Raw genomic sequence first — 22,594 nt, 5'->3', positions numbered from 1 at the left:
AGTAGGTTTACCTGCTACTTTTGCTGTTGTTTTACAACATTAAAATAATACAAATACAATATTAATATCAAAAATAAAGTGCAACCAACATTTCTTCAGGTTGAATAAACTGGCTGAACCTGCTACTACTCTCAGTTTAATAAACAAACAATATTTAACAAAGATAAAATGTAACCAACTACTCTTCAATGACTCTACAGATTTCTTTTTCAAAAATATCAACATGATCTGACCGCAGAACACTTCTCTGTGCGTTCACTATGTCGCCAGCAGTACAAATACTCGCTCTGCAGGCACACTGGTGTCAGGAATTCACAGGTAACATTTAGCAAGGGTTGAAAGTACAGGTAAAACGTTACTAACTTAGCTCTTTCTCCTGGTGGCTTGATAATTTCTCGCACGTTGGCTTCTCTGTCATCCGCCATGCTATGTTTTGTTTTCTTAGCGCTGCTGCTGGTGCGTGCGTTGCGATGATGTCACAGATAGGCAGACTTAATCGAGTAACGTTTAACGGCTTTATCATTAAAAGTGCTAAGAAAAAATATCCATATAAAGTCTGACGTGCTTAAATCCAATGCGTTATTTCCCATGATCGATACAATCGATTGATTACCCTTTAAAACGATGTTAGATCGATATATGTCGTCCGGAAGGCCATCTTGCCGAGCACAGATCGATGTAGTTAGATCATAGGAAAATAAATCGATACATCGATGTAGTAGATGAATCGTTACACCCCTATAAACTAAGCATTACACTTTTTTCTTAGTGTTTCAAATGTAATTTTTTAGACAAAATTGTATAGAATTGTAATATTGGCTGTATCTGTTGTCAGCCATATAACATTGACATAATTATAGACTTATTGTTTCAAACAGAAGTTATCAGAACATCGTTACTTTAATTTTCACTCTTTGAAACAAAATCCTAAGCGAATGGAGCTGATGATGAGTATTTATTTCTGTTTAGGAGTTCTGAGAATGAAGATTGAACCAAAAGTCCTGTGAGTCATTAAATCCACAGTAACATCAGCCAGATCACACACTCAGCCAGTAATGACGCAGAATCAGAATGCACTGATGATGTCCATCACCACATTAAACGTTTTATCACCATGATAAACAAAAAGGCAAGACCGTTTTCCTTGGATGCAAAGTGTCCTGCAGAGACCAGTCCGCTAAAGGTGCTCTTTTTCTCTTGCTCTAACCATCTCCCGTTCACCCTCAGAGGAAAATCATTAGCTCCTACTTTTCCTCTATGGATAATGTGTTTCAAATGACTCCTTGCATCCCTTTCATCCCTCTTTGTCTCTCTCCTTTGGGGCAGGGTGCCTCTTGAAGAGCTTGTTTGGAAAGGGATGTTTCCTCCTGAGTTTGGCCAGGGCCCATGGCAGGTTCGAGAGGGGCCCCTACAGGCCTCTATTCTACAGGTTGATGGATGGCTGTTTCACCTTGGACAGCTCTAAGGGTGGGGGGAAACGTTGATGCTTTGTAACTGCGTAACAGGGCTCGTTCCCCCCCTGAGACGGATGGCACTCCAAATAGAGTGAGCGGCAGGGGGCCATGTGACTTGGTAAGTTAACAAGCTCCTGTGTGCTTTTCTCGCCAATATACGGAGCGCTGTCACACTCGACCTCTACACAGAGGGGTCACGGCTTCTGTAGAACGCATGGTGGGAGGGGGTCCGCATTTGGCCGGTAAAGACATTATAGGAGAGAATGCTCACGCATGCACAGAAACCCCCTGGTATATAGATCTCTTTTTAAACCTTTAAACCCCGTTCTTAGTTACTTGAACCTACTGAACAGAGAAAGGTTGTGCTTTAAAGACTACAACTAAACTAGAAACACCATGGGTTAACCTGATAAAGTGCATACCTTGAGTGTAACATAAGTTGCTTTTTGATTAAAAGCATCTGCCAATGCAAAAATGTAAATGTAAGTTTGATTTTTAATAATATAAGTCATTGGAATGAATAGGAGAGAATAGAATATTTGTGCTTTTATAAAATGGCAGAAACAGCAATATGATAAAAAAAGACATGTATATTGATTCAATAAATATTTTATTGTAATAATTACATAGATCAATACAGTTCATTAGCTTAACTGTAGGCTGATTGAAAAGCAACTTGTTGCATTAATATAGAATTACATTTTTAAAGGAACATTTTGTTCAAAATACTCTAGTAATAGCACAAGCTATCAATAGCACCTGCGATACACTGTCGATTACGACAGAAAAAACATTTAAGTTTATTAACAGTAATGTGTACAGGGATTTATATACAATGGAAGTCCTTTTCTTGTGTAGTATCCAAAAACCATGTGCAAAACTTTTACCTTTAAGGGTACAACAGTTTGTCATTGGGGCAGCACCCTCAAAAGGTACACCTTTATACCTTATCTAAGCTTAAAGGAACACGCCGACTTTTTGGGACTTTAGCTTATTCACCGTATCCCCCAGAGTTAGATAAGTCCATACATACCATTCTCATCTCCGTGCGTGCCATAACTCTGATGCACCCACCGCTAGCCTAGCTTAGCTCAAAGACTGGAGGTAAACGGCTCCAGCTAGCCTACTGCTCAATAAGTGACAAAATAACGTCAACATTTTTCTATTTACATGTTGTGATGTGTATAGTGACATCGTGTACTAAGACCGACGGAAAATTATAAGTTGTGATTTTCTTGACCGATATGGCTAGGAACTATACTCTCATTCCTGCATAAAAATAGAGGAACTTTTTTCCTCTAAAAAAAAACGTACCATGGGTGCAGCGGCGCAATGATTTTATGCAGTGCCTGAAAATGTGCACAGAGAGTGTGTGCTGGGGACTATTTCAGGCGCTGCGTAATATCGTTGCGCCTGCTGCACCCATGGTCTTTGTGCTAAGCTAGGCTAGCCATGGGTGCGTCAGACAGAGTTATGGCACATACAGAGATGAAAATGGTATGCATCTATGGACTTCTCTAACTCTGTCAATAAGCTAAAGTCCCAAAAAGTCGGCGTGTTCCTTTAAGGGTGCATATTAGTACCCTAAGGGACCATTTTTACTCATTAACACATAATGTTTGTTTTGGGGCTATAATTTAGAGTATTTTTTCAACATTTATCCGAGAGCAAAGCCTTGCAACTTACACTCTAAAAAAAAAAAGGTTCTATATTGCACCAAAAATGGTTCTTGGCTCGTAATCATAGAGGAACCTTTTTTAGTGCTATATAGCACCAATTTTGGTGCTTCAGTGGTTCTTCAGCGGTTCTTCAGAGGTTCTTCAGCGGTTCTTCAGAGGTTCTTCACCGGTTCTTTGACTAAGGTGCTATATAGCACCTCTGAAGAACCGCTGAAGAACCACTGAAGCACCAAAATTGGTGCTATATAGCACTAAAAAAGGTTCCCCTATGATTACGAGCCTTTTTTTTTAGAGTGTAGACTTCTATTGTGAGTACTTTAAAATGAATTTTAGAAACTGAGGGATGAGTCCAAATAATTTTTTGTGTCAATCAACAGCATGACAGTGATGCTGTTGATAGAGCGTAGCTTATTTTGAACCTAGAACATTCCTTTAACTTCTCCTCTCCAAAGTGTATTCAATCTTATACTTGTATCTTCTGACCTGTTTCACCCTCCCCTGACCTGTTTTTAGGAATTTGTTGGGGAATTTAGAGCAGTTGTGGCTGTATACAGACCACCTGACACGGAGAGTGTGTTAAGCACACAGATATACAAACACAGTAAACAATTGTGCATGCTGAGCGGTATAGCTGCCATTCAAAGCTGTAGAGACACTGAGGTCATCTCAGGGCTGAAGTCAAAGGTGCTGAAATATGTAAATCTTGGGATGAAAAGCCTGAAAATCGGCAATTGCTTCAGCTGGTGGGCCAAAGTGACGCTGTAATAACAAGACTCCCAGGAATCACAACAATGTCCCAATACTTCTCCACACTCGTGTTTTTAAACTCTCAGCTAATTTCTCTCAGAATTATTCCAGCAAAAACACATTATACCATTAACTGAACCTCTCCAAGATGTTTCTTTAAACCTTTCAAGTCATTTTTGGCTGCCTTTATGTGTAGATCTAACTGAATCCAACAAGCATTGATGGTGGTAAGATTCAGGATTAGTGGACACCAAGGAAAGCTGACGTGTTCGGCTCAGTCATGGATGGTTGGAAAGACCCATCCCCGCTCTGTCGACACTCTCTTCCCATCTACAGTTCTCCACCGTGCTAAATACCAGGCCTGTTAGCAGGCATTAAAAAGCCATTCACACCGCAGCCATGTGCTTGAGTTGGCCGGCATAATAGCTGAGCTACGTCTGGAAGGTGTCCGTTATTCTCTCACTCATTTATTTTCTCCATCTCCCTTAGCTTTTGGCACACCAGACCGGTGCTTTGAGCACCTTTGCCGCTCATACACGGCAGATAAAGTCTCTCATGCAGCTTTTTTCGCTTAAAACATTGAGAAATGGTTGTTTTGTCTGTTACCTGTGAGAGCCGGAACAGAAAAACGTGATTTATGCGTTTGAAAACGAAAGGATTTGCTAATGCATGTCGATCGAATATCACGGCTAGCCACGGAAAAGCGCTCTCTGGCACGGACGAGTGCCTGAAGCCATATTTTTCACATTAGAGGTTCTGTAAAGTTGCCTTGTGGTGCACATATCCGCTGGCACCCTGCTTGGGGGACGATCAAGCCTCGCAGGAGCTGTTCTCCTACGGCAGTGTCCATCTGACCATCATCATAATCAAATATACTGCACATGGGCCCCGTGAATGATCCAGTGTAGCAATGGGGGCTGAATTGGGGGCATTTTGGAAAGTCAGGGAGGGGTTAAGAGCTTGATGGGTGGGATAGAGATGCTGTAGTGCAAGTCTCTTTTTCTCTCTCTCGCTCAACCTCCTCCCTTGGGCAGGTGGTCTGGCCGAAAACTGACAGGGGCATCAGAAACCAATTACCCAGACTGCTTACACACAGGCTTTTCGCTGCCAAACCAAACTATGCTATCTGAATAGGCCTGCATGTTCACTCCCACCCAAACCCCCCTTTCTCTCTCTTTCTCTGTGTCCAGCTCTCAGATGAAAGAATGTGAGATGGTACCGTATTATTCCCCTGTTCCCAGTCGTTATGTTTTTTCTCGTTTTCATTCATCACTGACATTGCTTCAAATGTCCATTTAAAAGTTATAAACACAATTAAGCTGGATTTATAAAATCATGGAGTTTTCCTTTCTTTTTTTCTTTGCTTTTATTTAAAAGTCATAGTAGTAGAAAGAAATATTTCTGTTTAACTTTAATTTGTATTTACTTCAGTTTTTATTTTATTGTATTTAAATTGAGTTAAGGTACTACATTTAATTCAGTTAGTTGAAAAAGGTAACATTTCTAGTTCAAGTTTTATTTTTTCATCTAATATTTATATTTTATATTAGTCCCCCCAACCCCCCACAATTAACTAAAATATTTGTACGTAAAATATTCGGTCTCGCCACAGTCTGTAATACACATCAGGCTCTCACTTTGAACCCGAAAACCTGAGATTTGTCTCACTCGCTCTCTCTATCTCTCTCTTCCTGTCTTTCTGTCTGGAGGGTGTAATTTCAGATGCCCATCATCATCTCCCATGGTAACTGGTTCCTGAGGAACCAGAGCTGGAATCGTTAAGCAAATTTGATTTCTCAACTCATTTGCCTTCTATAAACGTTGCCATGTGTTTGATATTACATATAAGTTGTTCCAGTGGGTGCAGAGGGAAAGCTAAGAAAGGAGAGAGGTGGAGAACAGGAATCGGAACATTAAATGGCAGGTGAAATTGAGCGAGATCTGAGGCACAGGAAAAACAGGGAAGATGAGAGGAACGATATGCCAAAACATCTCTTTTTTTGGCCACAAATAGGGAAAAAAGACAAAACATAGTTTCTTTCAATCAGTCTGTTTTTACATGCGTAAAACAAGAACATCCGAATGTTGAAAGTTCAAACGGCAGACAACCGTGGTAGAAGACAACGCCGTGTCCCAACTCCACAACGAGACTTAAACAATGCAACATTGAGTGACTAACCAGAATCTCTCTGCAGGCTGAGTCAAAAGTATATTGTTTCTGGGAAAAAAGATTGTAAAAACACGCAAGTATTTAACTCAAGGACAGCCTGAAGGTTGGACAGTTTTGTGCATTGTAAAGAATGTAAGCAAAGGAAAATTATCAAGCAAAGACAGACCTAAAAACTTCCAGCAAGGACATTAAGGGGATAGTTCTTCATGTACTGATAAACCCATACAAATTTCATCCAAGATTTTAAGCATATGTCAAAACTGCTTTCTGTCCAAACAAAGAAATTGTGAAGGGACCAGGGATCTGGAGTGCCAAACTAAAAAAAAATATAAAATTATTCATTAAAAGTGACTATATAGATAATTGTCAATGACTACATCAATGTCCAAAATGCAATTGACATGTTTTCCATCACAGGAAAAAATAGCATGTTAAAATATATTCAAATTCAGTTCTTTTACTTGTAATAATATTTAGTAATATTATTGTTTTTACTGTATTTTTGATGTAAAAAATGCAGCCTTGTTGAGCATAAGAGACTTCCTTTAAACAAATTTGTAATGTTTCCAAACTTTTGACAGGTACTTTAAATGAAGACAGAATTTTTTTGTATGGAGCATTATGAGCACTAAATGAGGTTATAGGGGCTAGAGTGAGAGCAGAGATGTGGTTATAATATTCCAGAATAAACGAGAAGGGATAAAACGAGACTGGGTGATGAGCTGTCAGTAATAGATATGTGTCACTGTTTCCCCTGTGATGTCACTGGCTCTAAACCAGTATTAGCGCAGTGCAGAAACCTAATAGTGTGCTAATCTGGACCTATCTGCTGTCGTCTTAGATGGACTGGGGGGGGGGGGGGGCTATCAAATGCCAAATGCCATCAACAAGTACTGTAGATGTAGCTATATATAATCCACTCTCGAACAGCCATGAACAGTGAGCAAGGCACTGCATTACCTACCCGTTTTATTGATGAATTGGGACTGAATTTGCCTGATCTCATTCTGATCCCATTAAAAAAATAGATGGAATGATATACAATCTTTCTCATCGTGCCTCTCTCAAGAGCAGAATGGCCATAACTGTGCATCCGTGTACGAGACGTTAATATCCCTGAAGCCTGTCTGCACCCCTCAGGCGCTGATGATCAGGGGTTGTTCAGACTCTGAGCCTGCAGAGGTTGCAGTGACAAAGTGAGGGGAAACCAGTTTCGAGGGGAAGAGGTTGACAGGGAATCAGAGGATTTATGTGGACGCCAGTAAAACTTTACGAGAGGAGCTGCATTTCAAGCGATCCAGCGGGCGTTTTTCACATCAGTCCCGACCCGGTGGGGGCGAGCTATGAAAACTTTGTCTGAGGCGGAGGTAGAAATGATAAAAGAAGAAGAGAGACGTGTTTTAGTCAGTGGCAAGCAGCATCTGCTCAAACAATAGCAGTCTGACAGAAGGTTTATGGTGCAAAACTGTCTGTAAGGATCATGAATATTGTGATTGTGATCATAGGCAATGAATGATTCTTACTCTGCATGCACGTGCCTGCTTGTCCAAGGGTCACAGAAGTAGCCATATTCTCATCTTTACTCATCTCGTGGGGTTTGTGCAGACATGTGCGGGCAGGACCCAGAGGAGTGTTTAGGGAGAGTATGGATCGTGTTAGAGCAGAGGTCACCGAGAGGCTGCTCGTGTGTGCTGTGGACCTGATAAGATTCAGAAAAAGATCTTACACGCTCAGAAAAAAAGATACAAAAGCGGTCACTGGGACGGTGCATTTTAAAAAGGTTCTTATATGTACCATTTAGGTACTGATATGGGACCGATAGGTACCTTTGATGTACTAATTTGCACTCTTTAGGTACAAATGTGTAACTTTTGAAAAGGTACCGCCCCAGTGACAGCTTTTGTACCTTTTTTCTGAGAGTGTAGAACCAAGCGTGGAGGGTCTCTGGATTATCATGAAACACATTTACCTTCTGTAATGACAGATTCCTGAAACTGAATATTCAGCGTAAGGTGGGACTTGATTTTATCGATTGAGATTGAAATGTGATAACACACACTGCCATTCAATGTTTTTAAAAGAAGTCTCCTGTGTTCGCCAAGCCTGATGGAAAAGGGTATATTTTAAAATGTCAATAATACCTGTGATGGCAAAGCTGAATTACTCCAGTCTTCAGTGTCACATGATCCTTCAGAAATCATTAACCTCCTAATATGCAGATTTTGGCTCAAGAAACATTTCTTATTAAAAATGGCTGTGCTGTTTAATATTTTGGTGGGAACCATGAACATTTTTCGTGATTCTTTGACGAATAGAAACACGTTTATTGGAAATAGAAAGTCTTTACTGTCAATGTTGATCTATTTAATAAATACATCCTTGCGGAATAAAAGTATTAATTTATTTTCTTTTTTCGTCATACTGACCCCAAATATATAATGTTCAATTTCTCATATAAAGGCAGTGTCTTTCAGTTCATGTACTTTCAAATGTGACGAAGTCGACCACACAAGTAGATTTCCTCTAGTTTTGTGTCCGTGTATGTACATGACAAAAATGTTTCAGTCTGATTTCAATCTTCTTTGTTCCACTAACAAAAGCACTGCTGGAAAGTCTCCTCATATTTCTGAAAGGGTGCCATGTTTGTGGTCAGTCGCCTCGGAATCTTTCCTATGAAGAGGGAACACTCTCCAAACCTCTTTATCTGTTGACTGTTTGAAGGGTGTTTGTAATGTGTTATCTGATTTAGCTCTGTTACACCCATTGGTTGTATTTGTGTGTGGTTTTGTTGTTGTAAAATAGACCTTGATAGGCCACTGATAGGTAAGACAGCCGGTGGGCGACCTCTCGCGTGACGTGAGGCCATTAAAGCAAAGGTGAAATGACTGTTCCATTCTCAAGGAGGAATGCAGCGAAGAAGATGAAGAGAAAGGAAAAGAAAGGTGGATCTTGGCGCTGGGATCACAGCTGTGTGGAATAGCACTCTGTCTTGTGCATTCCCAGCTGTTGGGAGCTCATAGCACGATCTAGCCCCAATGTGCAGAATTCATTAGCGCTGGAATACTGTAGCACAACAGACTTAGCAAGACAGGCCATTCATTCAGTCATTGAGATGTTTCATGAATCACTAACAATAGGGAGCACCAGGGATCATTCACTGTTCATGGCAACTTGAATAATAAAAATCAGACTCGATTTCTATGTTAAGTGTTTTAAACAGGAGCATCTAATCCTGTCAAGCGTGATAAAATAAAGTGTGGTGACCCATACTTGGAATTTGTGCTCTGCATTTAACCCATCCAAGTGCACCACTGATGGGGTGCCATCTTTCCCCAAAGCAAGCATCTTTCCCCATTGCTGCGGTATAAGTAAACGCCCACTGCTGTGATTGGCTAACATCTTTGCATAAACACTCATCTAAAGGATTATTAGGAACACCTGTTCAATTTCTCAATAATGCAATTATCTAATCAACCAATCACATGGCAGTTGCTTCAATGCATTTAGGGGTGTGGTCCTGGTCAAGAGAATCTCCTGAACTCCAAACTGAATGTCAGAATGGGAAAGAAAGGTGATTTAAGCAATTTTGAGCGTGGTTGTTGGTGCCAGACGGGCCGGTCTGAGTATTTCACAATCTGCTCAGTTACTGGGATTTTCACGCACAACCATTTCTAGGGGTTACAAAGAATGGTGTGAAAAGGGAAAAACATCCAGTATGCGGCAGTCCTGTGGGCGAAAATGCCTTGTTGATTCTAGAGGTCAGAGGAGAATGAGCCGAATGATTCAAGCTGATAGAAGAGCAACTTTGACTGAAATAACCACTCGTTACAACCGAGGTATGCAGCAAAGCATTTGTGAAACCACAACATGCACAACCTTGAGGCGGATGGGCTACAACAGCAGAAGACCCCACCGGGTACCACTCATCTCCACTACAAATAGGAAAAAGAGGCTACAATTTGCACAAGCTCACCAAAATTGGACAGTTGAAGACTGGAAAAATGTTGCCTGGTCTGATGAGTCTCGATTTCTGTTGAGACATTCAGATGGTAGAGTCAGAATTTGGCGTAAACAGAATGAGAACATGGATCCATCATGCCTTGTTACCACTGTGCAGGCTGGTGGTGGTGGTGTAATGGTGTGGGGGATGTTTTCTTGCATCGTTTAAATGCCACGGCCTACCTGAGCATTGTTTCTGACCATGTCCATCCCTTTATGACCACCATGTACCCATCCTCTGATGGCTACTTCCAGCAGGATAATGCACCATGTCACAAAGCTCGAATCATTTCAAATTGGTTTCTTGAACATGACAATGAGTTCACTGTACTAAAATGGCCCCCACAGTCACCAGATCTCAACCCAATAGAGCATCTTTGGGATGTGGTGGAACGGGAGCTTCGTGCCCAGGATGTGCATCCCACAAATCTCCATCAACTGCAAGATGCTATCCTATCAATATGGGCCAACATTTCTAAAGAATGCTTTCAGCACCTTGTTGAATCAATGCCACGTAGAATTAAGGCAGTTCTGAAGGTGAAAGGGGGTCAAACACAGTATTAGTATGGTGTTCCTAATAATTCTTTAGGTGAGTGTATATACATAAATAAGTATTCGGAGCAGTTGGGGGCTCGGTACCTTGCTCAAGGGTCTCACCTCAGTCATGGTATTGAGGGTGGAGGAGAGCACTGGTTATTCACTCCCCCCACCGACAATTCCTGCCGGACCTGAGACTTGAACCCCCAACCTTCAGGTTACAAGTTCGACTCTCTTACCATTAGGCCACGACTGCCCCTTTGAATGCTTTATAAGGAAGGGGCGTCTCTACTGTGAGACTTAGATGTTAGCCAATCACAGCAGTTTACATTTTTGCATATATATATATATATATATATATATATATATATATATATATATATATATATATATATATATATATATATATATATATATATATATATATATATAAATAAGTATTAGTATTAGTATTACATGTGGAACTCTCAAAATCTTTTACTACGTTTTTACTATTACAGCTATTGAGCATTGTAGCAGATGACTGATTACTCTTGAGCGCATGAATGCAGTGATCTTGGTTTTGCTGATTTCTGCACATTCACGAATGCTTTCATCATAACTAACAAATATGATGTAAATAAGATTCATTGTGCAGTGTAGACAGCATCATTGATTATAACGGGAGATTTGGTGAGAGTCCAGAACTCCGTCACTGATAAACATGCACTGTGTGATTGACAGCTCCAGCGATTATAAAGTGATAACTTTCTGCTTATAATTTAATCACAATTTAAATAACAGATTATTTTTGTGTTTCTAAGAGGGGGCAAAAGATACAATGGTGTAGAAGTAGATGTTGTTTTTATCCTGCTGAGGCTGTCTTTCATCGCACTATTACGTCAAATTGTGACCATTCCAAATGAGTAATTTTCTAAGCTTGGATTCAATAAAAGCTGTTTTTGGACTAACAAGGAAGTTCTGAGTTCTAAAACTTACAGGATGTTTTTACAGTACAATGACCTCTATGTTGAAAGATCAAGGAAAATTTGGTTTCTCAATTCATGACCCATTTAAGAGACTTCAAACACAAAATAGCAATCGTACCAAAACTAAATTATGAACGGTAATGTACTCTCGCAGACACACGTCTTTTGCTATTGAGTCAAAATAAATTTTGTGTATAACATTATCCACTTGTATTTTCAACTTGACAGAAAGCTGAAAAGCCACAGGACAGGATGTTTGTGGGGCACAAACTCCTGTGTGTACTGCATGGATAATTACCTCTGCGAGGAAGGGCGCACCCTCAACACAGACACAGAGTTGGTCTTGCTGACCACTGCTTCCTCACTGTGTGTGTGCCACGCTTTGGGGAAAGATGGCACTTTGATGTAGGCCACTACCTCCCATTTGATGAAAGTAAACATTCACGGTATCCATGGCTTGGCTTTTCCACTTCAGTAAATTCCAGAGCAAGCCTCCTTTTCAGGCCAATACATAATTGTCTAAGTGGTCCTGGACAGCAGGGGGCAATTTAGTCATTAGAAAGGCCAATTAAGTAATTAGGCCAGCGGTTTGACTGCCGCGTGTACGCTCACAGGCCCCGCAGATTGCCTGATTTGGCTCCGGTGCCACTTCTACGCACATTTGCTCTTGATATCATTGAAAGCTTAAGTCCCCTAGTGGACATCCTCCAAATGGAAATTGCATTTCTTTAAGAGCATGATGGGTAATTAAGAAAATGAAGTCATGGATATACAAACCAAAGTCATTCCTGAGTGAGAAGCATTTATGAAATGGAGAGTGCCAGAATCTTGGGTAATATTTAAAGACATGCTTAAAACATCAATCCAATCAGCCATGCGCAAACACCAAGCTCCAATACCATCTTGAAACAATGAGGAAAGAATTTGATGATAACATCTTTGCTTCCACTAGACTGAAGCTCGTGTGTTCACATGCCCATATTCTGAGATTTGTAATTCTCCATTTATTCTAATTCCATTGTGTGCTGACATTAAAATTCCACTCTGCAGGTAGAGTGTCATAGAGGTGTGCAAAAAGCCTCCACGAAGAGGACGAGAGAGAAAAAAAAAGAGGAGACGGAGAGGCAAGGAGAATATTTTGGGCTAGGAGGTTATCCAGCAGGAGCAGAGAGGTGGCTGCTTTTTCCATCACGCCGTTGCTCATGCCAGCAGATCATAGCGCCCAGTTCTTACACATGAGACATGGAATGTAAATATTTAAATCCGGAAAAAAGTCAGATTCTCCTTAATTCTATCATTTGAATATGCATTATTTATCCGAAGTCCATCAGATGGTTACAGCATGGAATATTGAGTAAATATTTGTAGCAGAATGCTGATTATAAACTCTCTTGAACACAAGCCAGTTGACCATTTGCTAAATATATGATGGAAATGTTACACACTTTTTCCATCACTGTATCATTCCTAATAACATTTCTAATTAAGCAACAAGCATAAAAGCAAGAGTGCAATTGTGCACTGAATGGCTGTGATTCGGTAAAGAAGTCTATTCAAAGCTGTATTTATTAGATTAAAAATGCAGGGGAAAAAACATTCATATATAGTGAAATATTTTTGAACATATTTTTTCAGCAGCCAGTACTCCAGTCTTCAGTGTCACATGATCCTTCATTAGAAATCATAATAGGCTGATTTGGTGCTCAAGAACATTTCGGTAACGCTTTACAATAAGGTCCCGTTACTTAACATTAGTTAATGCATTAAGTAAGGAATAACTGACAACGGGCCGTTGATTTATTAGGAAATAATGCACACCTGAGGTGGTAATGCATTAGTGTTGTATTTTAAGATTTGTCAGGTTTTGTTCTTAAAATGCTCTTATGTGTAGGGCTAATTTCTTACGCATCTCATCCCACGCCTTGCTAATTACAAAACGTCATTTTAGAACTAATGGAGGCTTGAGCCATTAATTGCAGACTAATGAAATTAATGCTGGTATTAGAGAGAGAGAGAAAGATTAAGCATGTGTGAATAACCTTATTCTGTGCGTCTCTACTAATAGCGAAACTAAGTTTATCTGCTTCAAGAACAGCGCTGTTATCACCTCACTAGTGAGAAATGTCATGAAGCTTTTAAGTTACTAAACTATTTTACTGATAAAATCATCAGAGCAGCGCTAACAACACGTTTCTGTGTGAGTGTGTGTTCGTACTATGGGAGAGAGAGCGGAGAAAAAGAGCACTTTCCGTAAATAATAAAATGTAATTTTGTGGAAAAAACATGGAAATAATTCGTTTTTTTTCATCCTGTTGTTTACTATATTTATTTGCTTGGTCAGTGTCGTTGTGTGTTTTGGTTGTTTTTCTGTTGTCGGCTGTAAGGACCTTTGAAATAACTGAAATCATTCGGCGAAGTGATATGGAACTGTAATGCGATCAAGACCTGCCTGGAACTACTTTAGCCGTGCGTTTCCCTGAAACTAATAGAATGTTCATCAACCAATCAGATTCAAGCATTCAACAGCCCTGTAGTATAACTAATAATGAGCAATATATTTGTTACACAATTTGTTAATGTAAAAAAATAATAATAATACAACTGTTCAACTGTAAAACAAATTTTGATGTTAATAATGTATAGTAAATGTTAAAATTAACATTAATTAACTAAGAATAATACATTCTTTAGAAGTATTTTTCATTGTTTGTTCATAACTGTTTACTAATGTTGACAAATGTAACCCTATTGTAAAGTGTCGCCAACATTCCTTATTATTAATAATCAATCAATTGTGCTGCTTAATATTTCCACAAAAATATTAAGCAGCACAATTTTTTTCTTTGATGAATAGAAAGTTCTAATTTATATGAAATAGAAATCTTTTGTAACATTGCAAACGCCTTTACTGTCACTTCTGATCAACTTGTATGTCTTTGCTAAATAAAAATATTTCTTTTAAAAACTCCAAACTTCTGAACAAGAACAATTTTTTGACAAATTTAATAAAAGGTAACTGACATTTTATTCTCGATATGGCTGGCCATGTTTATTTTTGCGCCGCCAACAAAAATACATTAGCCAATACAACTGGAATTCTCTGTAGCAAACAGAGAGAAGCAGCGATACAAACAAATTAGTGGACTATAACTAATTGCTGTATAATAATATGGCGAAAAGCTCATGACAACTTCACAGTGAGTACAAACATTTCCGCTGTATTTGACCTATATATTTCTGTTAATCCCATTTTAACAGACTATATCCCTCCAAGGTCCATCAACACTTTAGCACTTCTTCACAGCTGAAAACAGATGTGGCTTCTGCTAAAGTGTGAGATCCAACAACTTTATGCTTTGCAGTGGGACTTTCACTCCTTACGTACACACAGAGAAATAGGGTGTCAAAATTGTACCTTTAGGGGTACTACAACTTGTCGCTGGGGCAGTACCCTTAAAAGGACATTTTTGTACCTGTTTTACTCCTAAAAGGTGCATATTAGTACCTTAGAGTACAAATACGCACCTTAAGGTCCTAATATGAACCTTTTTGTGGTAAAAAAGGTACAAATGTGTCCTTTTAAGGGTACTGCCCGGGCGACAAGCTGTTGTACCCCTAAAGGTACAATTTTGACACCCTATTTCTCTGTGTGTAGAGCCTAAAATAGCCTTGCGACTTTCCCTTTCTGCTGGTCAGAATCACACAGAGACTCTAGTATACATGGGGTTGTCTGTGTCGTCAGCAAGGCTGTGACCTCTGACCTCTGACCTCTGACCTCAGCCCAGAAGAGGTTGGCGTACACATGTTTCTTGTACATTTTTTGTCTTCACCCCAATTGTCAAATGCTAGCTAAGAAGTGACCTCAAAAGAATGCATAAGTTGCTTTAGCATAGACATGAGGCATTCAGCCCACTGATGCATTATGGGAGTTTTTCTCACGAAACCAGAGATAAACAGCGTGTCCTCTAACCCTATAGACACCCTGTTCTGCTATTGGCAGTTGGTGTTTTCTGCATGCTTTAAGCTTTAAGTAAGTGTGTGTTGCTTCCTGTCATCCCCAGCTGTCTGTGTTCATCCACGTTTGCAAAGCTAGAGATGAACCATGCGCTCCATGCGGCCTTTGAAACTCACCATTCCTGCTTCAAGGAGAAAGCCAAACCCTCCCCAATGCTCTTCAACTTCCCCCTGCACTCCATCCGAGAGCCAGACATGGATCCGTGCCAGGCCAGGCAAACCGCTCTATTCTCCAGGCATCACACTCCATTATCCCCCAAGGAACCACATCAGCGCTGAGATGGGACCTGTTTTTCTGTAGCACCTTCTGAGCTCAAAGCACTTCCTGAGCTTTTGGCGACGATTCCCAGCGAACAGAGAGGGAAAAGGTCAGGCTAACTGCTTTAACCTAAGGTAAAGGCCAAGGCGGTTGATGCCAGTGACAACTGATGACTCACACCACAAAGCCCAGAGAAAGAGAGCGGCGCAAGATTGAGGATATCGTAGGCAGTTACTTTTATTGGGAGCGATTAATACGCTGGCTAGCGGCATTTGGAAGCATTCCCAACTCTGATCTCCCACAATCCCGCGGCTCATGTTTCAGATTAAGCCTCGCAGCGACACCACAGCCTACACATCATCCGACCCCTTCCTTCTTGCTCCACGCATGATCTTGCCGTCTGACCTCACTCCAGCTTGAGCGTTCCAGGCGAGCACAGCGCTCAAATTATCCCTCAGATTCTAATACAGCATAATCATTTGCCTGTCATTTTCATTTCATGCTCTTTACTTCTTCTGGGACTATTTTTGGGCGGAAAGCTGTAGGAAATTCAGATGTTCAAAAGCTTGCTGATTAGCCCTGTGATTAAAATGGATCGCTGGCTGAGCCTTCGCCAGAATCTAAAGCAGAGACTTCTACAATCATTAAGAGCACTTTGTAACAGTTCACATTGCAGTGCCTAACTCCGTCTGTTCTGCCCATTCTGATGACATTTAGTGTACGAACGCTATTCGGTGAAAAATAAACTCATACTCATACTCATTTGATGCAACAAATATCCAAACCCAAAACCCATTCCGTCTGAAAGCATTATTTTCCTGCTACATTAGAAAAGATATTTCGACTTGCTCAGCCTGGGAATGAGAGTGGTATTTTGACCTCTCCCAGATTAAAGACGAGAGAGAGCTGTCACCCTGTGCCGGGTCCACATTTCCCACGATTCCTTACAGGGGGTGCGCTGGATGGCGGGCCCTGAAGGCATGTTCTTTTTTGACAGCATAGTTAGGAGGTGCTGATGAAAGTGGAGAGGCTATGTTGCCCCTGTACCCTCTCAAATTAGCACAGGAGCCCTGTTGCCTGTCACACGGGGGGCCCGGATCACAGATTCAGTTGCAGTGCGAGCGTTTATGACTGTGTTGCTGCCACTGATGCAGGTTTTGTGGTGTCGAGGTTGTGGATGTATAATTTTTTGTATGTACGTGTGTGTATATGTGTCACACAACAACTCTCTCTGCCTTTTTCGAGGTGTTGAGTTTGTGGATGTGTGTGTGTGTGTGTGTGTGTGTGTGTGTGTGTGTCCTGGTAAACCCTATGTTGTGGGGATATTAGGGGTAGGGTTAGTGTTAGTGTAGTAGGGGGATATAATATACAGTTTGTACAGTATAAAAATCGTGTGTGTGTGTGTGTGTGTGTGTGTGTGTGTGTGTGTGTGTGTGTGTGTGTGTGTGTGTGTGTGTGTGTGTGTGTGTGTGTGTGTGTGTGTGTGTGTGTGTGTGTGTGTGTGTGTGTGTGTGTGTGTGTGTGTGTGTGTGTGTGTGTGTGTGTGTGTGTGTGTGTGTGTGTGCGTACTTAACCATATTTGTACCCAGAAGTGAGCAAAACCTGACAAAATCTCCAAAAACCAATCCTCATTTGTAAAACTGGTATAAAAATAAAGTAATTCAAGTTTTTTTTTAATGTAAAAATGCAGAAAGTTTTCTGTGATGGGTTCAGGGGTAGGGTTAGTGTTAGTGTAGGGGGATATAATATACAGTTTGTACAGTATAAAAATCATTGCATCTATGGAATGTCCCCTTAAAACATGGAAACACAACGTGTGCGTGTGTGTATGTGTGTACTTAAACATATTTTGGGAACAAATTTGTACCCAGAAGTGAGCAAAACCTGACAAAATCTCCAAAAACCGATCCTCAATTGTAAAACTGGTAGAAAAATACAGTAATTTTAGTTGTTTTTTTTAATGTAAAAATGCAGAAAGTTTTCTAGGTTATAAAATTTACAATTATCTGTTTTTTGTATATAAAAACATTAGAAGGCAATGTCCCCATTCAGATAGAGAGTGTGTGTGTGTGTGTGTGCGTGTGTGTGTGTGTGTGTGTGTGCACGAACAAAAACAAAAATGTTCTATCTGTTTAATTAAGTCCTATGCTCTATCCATATCTCTGACCCACTCCTTTTTCAGTACAGAAATAAAAGCTGGATACCCTCCACCTGCATATCATCAAGCAATTAGGTAAGTTTGTCCATCTTTCAGTCTAATGTTACATTCAACAGGCAGCAATAGGATAATCAAGACGTGTCAGATGACAGCGCGACCCCACAGGCAGACAGTCATTCTCTTTCCTCCCTCTATACCTCATAAATTTTATTCAGCATTGATTTCCACACCAATCTATCAACCTGACAGCTGCTCTCCCTCCCCCTCTGATTTAACTTAAGTGGCTTCAGACTTTTTTTTGGTCATGCTTTTATCTCATTTCCTCCCTGCTCTGGTCTGTCGGTGGATATTCATAATCACTTAATCCATAACAACACCTTATTTTAACCACCGGATCTCCCTTGCACACTTGCCAAAACACACACACACACACAGGCCTCTCTGTCTGGTTGCCTGCTCACTGACCTGTGAGAAGTTCAGTCCATTCAGGGGATGACACTGCTCCTCCACCTTCTCCACAGCACCTGTCTGCTTCCCGAGACGTTCTGCCTCCTGCGCCAAGAACAAATCGAGCACCGGAGTTCCCCTCGACCGCACGTCTGCTTCCGTCAGAGAGTTCACCATCAGCATCACCCATACAGGCCTCTTGCGTTCCCAGTTCCCCGCAATGGCATTGAAGAGGTAGTCGGCATAAAGTCCCCGGCCGCGCTGATCTGCCGTCATCCAGAAGGGCATCATGTGTTTGACGTAGTCCAGGTGGCGCTTGAGGCGGCGGTAGAGGTCGCGCGGCAGTAACGTCTGAAGGTTTCCTCCGTTGGGCAGCAGCTGGCAGCTGGTGAGTTTTGAGATGGTTAGAGGGTCCGTGAGATCCAGTTCAAAGAATACATTGGTGCTGATCTGGAAGGCCCGTTTCGAGCTCTCAGGGATGTAGTCCCAGACTCGAGTGTAGGGGACGTGGATCGTCCCAAACAAATAGGACGGAGGGTAAGGAGGAGGACGTTTCACAGTCCACAGGAAGGAGTTCATGTCTTTTTGCTTGATAAAGAGAAAAGGAAGAGGAGATTATATAGAAACACTCAAATAGCTTTATATTTCGTAAAGTAGCCTATACATTTTAATTATCATTTTAAAAATCTAAATCCATGATTTTAACTGCATGAATCGAAGTAAACCACACTGATATAATAATCTTAACTGGATTCCACCGAGTCAGACATAACTTTTCCTTATTCACAGTCAAACTGAGGGGGGAAAGCACCGTATAGTAGCTGTATCACAGAGGAGTCAGTTCATGCCAGTGCACTGATAGAGCTGGCGTATTAAATCTGTGGTGGAAATGTTTAACTGGGGTTCTTAGTTTACAGTGTGCCTCTCCTCGTAAAAAGGGCCTTTACACTCCGCAGAGCTGCAAACCTCTGCTGTTCTGCAACCTCTGAAACTGAAGTATTTACTAGTTGCTGAGGCTGTCAATAGCTGTGCCCTTGTAAAATCTAACCTTCAATGAGCTGCTCACTCTTAAATGGTCAACTTTTAAATGTTATGAATTGTTCATCCACCTCAGATCAGGAAAGAACAGTTTAGAGTATTAATCACTAGTCAGAGCTGACGGTAATGAGAGCATAAAGAACTTCAAGGGATGTTTGACTATATTTTTTAAGTGTTTTCCCCCGTAGATATCTTATGCTTGCACATAACACTCTTTTTTTTTGACCGGATCTACATTAAGAAATACAATTATTTAGTCATTTTTATGAGGGTGTTCCATGCATAAAGCCATTTTGTTGTCATGTGACAAAAAACACCTTAAGACCCTCATGCGCTTTTTTTATGAAAATGTATCTAGGCTATTTGTTTATATCACATGGAGTAAATGTAACTCTCTGTGCTGAAAGAAAAAACATGATACATGATATATAAAGAAAGTTTTTTGAAAATAATGATTAAGGTATAGCCTACATAAAGTATTTTAGTACTGTAAATATGACATTTTAGGGTTTATGGTATAAATGTTGAAACCAACATGAATACGAATGCAATTCTAAGAACTTTACACTTTATTTTAAGGTGTCATTGTTCCAATGTAATTACATATTTAAGTGCTGTGTAATAATAATTAACTACACGTACTTACTATAGGGTTAGGGTAGGATTACGGTTTCGGTTCATATTTAGTTGCATATAATTATGCATAATTTACTGTTATTAATAGCCTACATGCAACATATGTAACAAGGACACTGTAAAATAAAGTCTTACCATTTCTTCTTTTTATCGGACATGCTTATTGTTGTTATTGTAGCTAATGTGCCTCGGCTGTCTTCAATTATTTATATTCCATTATTTCTTTTTTCTCTGTCTCGACGCCTGAAATCCGTGTACGTAAATGGCCACGTGCGCGCGACGGCTCTTGTCACCGTATTAGCCTATAACATGGACACCTGTGAAAATGACTCGAACACTGACCAGCTTTACTGGAGAGAAGCTAATGTACTAAAGTAATATTCTGTATTAGCAGGTCACATTCGCAGACCCTCTGCTCTGTTTTATAGAGTAATTTCTTAACCAAAAACAGGCCTCGCAGTAGGCTACTCGCGCATTATGAATTACATAAAGAATGCACAGGTCATGTCCTGGACAACGGGTCAATTAATGATCTAAATCTCCAGGAAAAAATAAACATTAATTGTCAAAACAAATAGAAAGGTAAATTGGCAGAACTTTGCGTGCATAATGCATTCATTTTGCGATTATTTTTTAACAAAGCCTGTTGTATTTTTGCCTAAATATACACGCAAACTATTACACGTGCGATTCTTTTTTTAAGACTTGGGTTAGTCAACATGTTTAAGGGAATATAATGCATCTTTCCTTGTGATTTCGTCCTCGACCGATGATGAATTCTCTCCTCAACACACTGTACGGCTCAGATGAAAGCGAGACATTAATTGCGTTAAACAGACTCACGCACTTGCCAAATCATAATGAAGTAAATATGCTCGATAACTACTTTAACAGTTCTCGTCTCACTGAAACTTGATCAGTTTATGGGGGTCAGTGAATTTTTCCCATATAAATGCATTTGAAGTCTGTTCACCCGTGGGCTTCCCCCTTTTTCCTTTGACACATAAACTGGCATTGCACTGGCAAGAGTTTAACAGTATTTCACTTGGCACAAAAATTCATTTTTCAGGCCCAGATTTCAACGAGTATGACAAGAAGTGACACGCGGCTGGCTGGACGCCACTAAAATAATTGTTTTAAAACAATATATTCCGCTATGGCTCAATTATTAACTGGAATGCAATAAATAATCATATACAAATTGTTTCTATTGCGATTATAATGCCACTAGAAATGTATATGATAACTATTTTAATTTTTAATAGCTTATTGGGCTATATTTGGTGTTGTTAATAATAATAATACGAATATTTGCAATATCGTGTAGAATAATAAAATACACTTTTACTCTTAACAATTTTGCTAAATGAATGGATGGATGGATTAGTGAGATGGAATTTTAGTTTAAGAAAAAGGTCGTACAGATAACATAAATGTAGCTATCTATTTTTAATTCATTCAATTTTCTTATCTAATTATAATCAACTTAAAAACGTAAACTAAACTTTTATTATACATGCCTATCCATTCTAATAGTTTTGACTCAATGTCTTGACACTGAAAAATGTGTGATAATAGTTGTTGATAATAAAAGCACCTTTTTAAACTAGCCCACAGAAGATCAAACTGCGAATCAGTCTGTTTATAATATGCAAGATCTTGTTAACATGTCATTTACGAGGATCTCCAAAGGTGCGTGCATTGCGCGCGAAGCAACTGCAGAAAGTGAGACAAACTCACCGAGACGGGCTTGTCACATTGCCGCGTGCTCTCGTGCGTGTCCCGGTGTGAGCCCACTTGAAAGAAAGCGCATAAAGTTACCAACCATCGTAGTCCCGAGTGACAGTTCATTTCGAGATGAGAGGGCACAGGACACCTCGCGTTTCCCTCCGCTCCGTTACCTCTGTTGTTTACTAGTTTTTCCTGGTTTCACAGCACAAATGAAGTGTTTTCCGCCGGTTATGATAATGGGCTCACATTTGCCGTCTGGAAAGGGAAGCATTCTGCCCCTCCGCCATTCTACTGCCCCAGACTATCAAAGAGATTTGCGTTGTCTCCTCTCTCTCTCTCTCTCTCTCTCTCTCTCTCTCTCTCTCTCTCTCTCTCTCTCTCTCTCTCTCTCTCTCTCTCTCTCTCTCTCACACACACACACACACACACACTCTCTCGCTCTCTCTCTCTCTCTCTCTCTCTCTCTCGTTCTCTCTCTCTCCGGCTGCCCAGCTGTGGAGAGCACAAACGCTGCGCTGCGCCCCTCAAGTTTCCAGTTTAACTGCGCGAGAACGTGAAACGCCTTGAATGTTTCCCCCTCTGCTTGTTTTACAAGAGGAGGGGAGAGCAGGTTCTTTTGGAGGACGAGAGTGTGTAGCATTTCCACGGTCATGGAACAGCCTGTAGCTTTATTGAAAATACTACATTTCTCATTAGATGGATGAAGACTTTACACTAAACCCTGTTCAATTTGCTGTGAAACGGACAGCTCCTGTCG

General features: G+C 40.5%; 1 protein-coding gene across 2 annotated transcripts in view; it reads right to left on the bottom strand.

The window, feature by feature from the left end:
• Positions 1 to 22,380, bottom strand: part of trabd2b (TraB domain containing 2B) — a 67,260-nt gene extending 44,880 nt beyond the window's left edge. Inside the window, exons 1-2 of one of the 2 annotated variants that reach the window (XM_079827454.1) lie at positions 21,847 to 22,380; positions 18,451 to 19,020 (exon numbers count right to left, since the gene is read on the bottom strand). In XM_079827454.1, coding sequence (XP_079683580.1) covers positions 18,451 to 19,020; positions 21,847 to 21,957 — 681 coding nt within the window. In that variant the 5' untranslated portion in view covers positions 21,958 to 22,380. The remainder of the gene's footprint in view (positions 1 to 18,450; positions 19,021 to 21,846) is intronic. The other variant, XM_079827455.1, reaches the window with a different exon arrangement.
• Positions 22,381 to 22,594: the final 214 nt, after the last annotated feature.

The sequence above is a fragment of the Gobio gobio genome, assembly GCF_949357685.1.
Source record: "Gobio gobio genome assembly, chromosome: 10".
Lineage (NCBI taxonomy): Eukaryota > Metazoa > Chordata > Actinopteri > Cypriniformes > Gobionidae > Gobio > Gobio gobio.
Note: the sequence above shows the minus strand (reverse complement) of the source record. Positions and strands in the feature narration are given on the sequence as shown.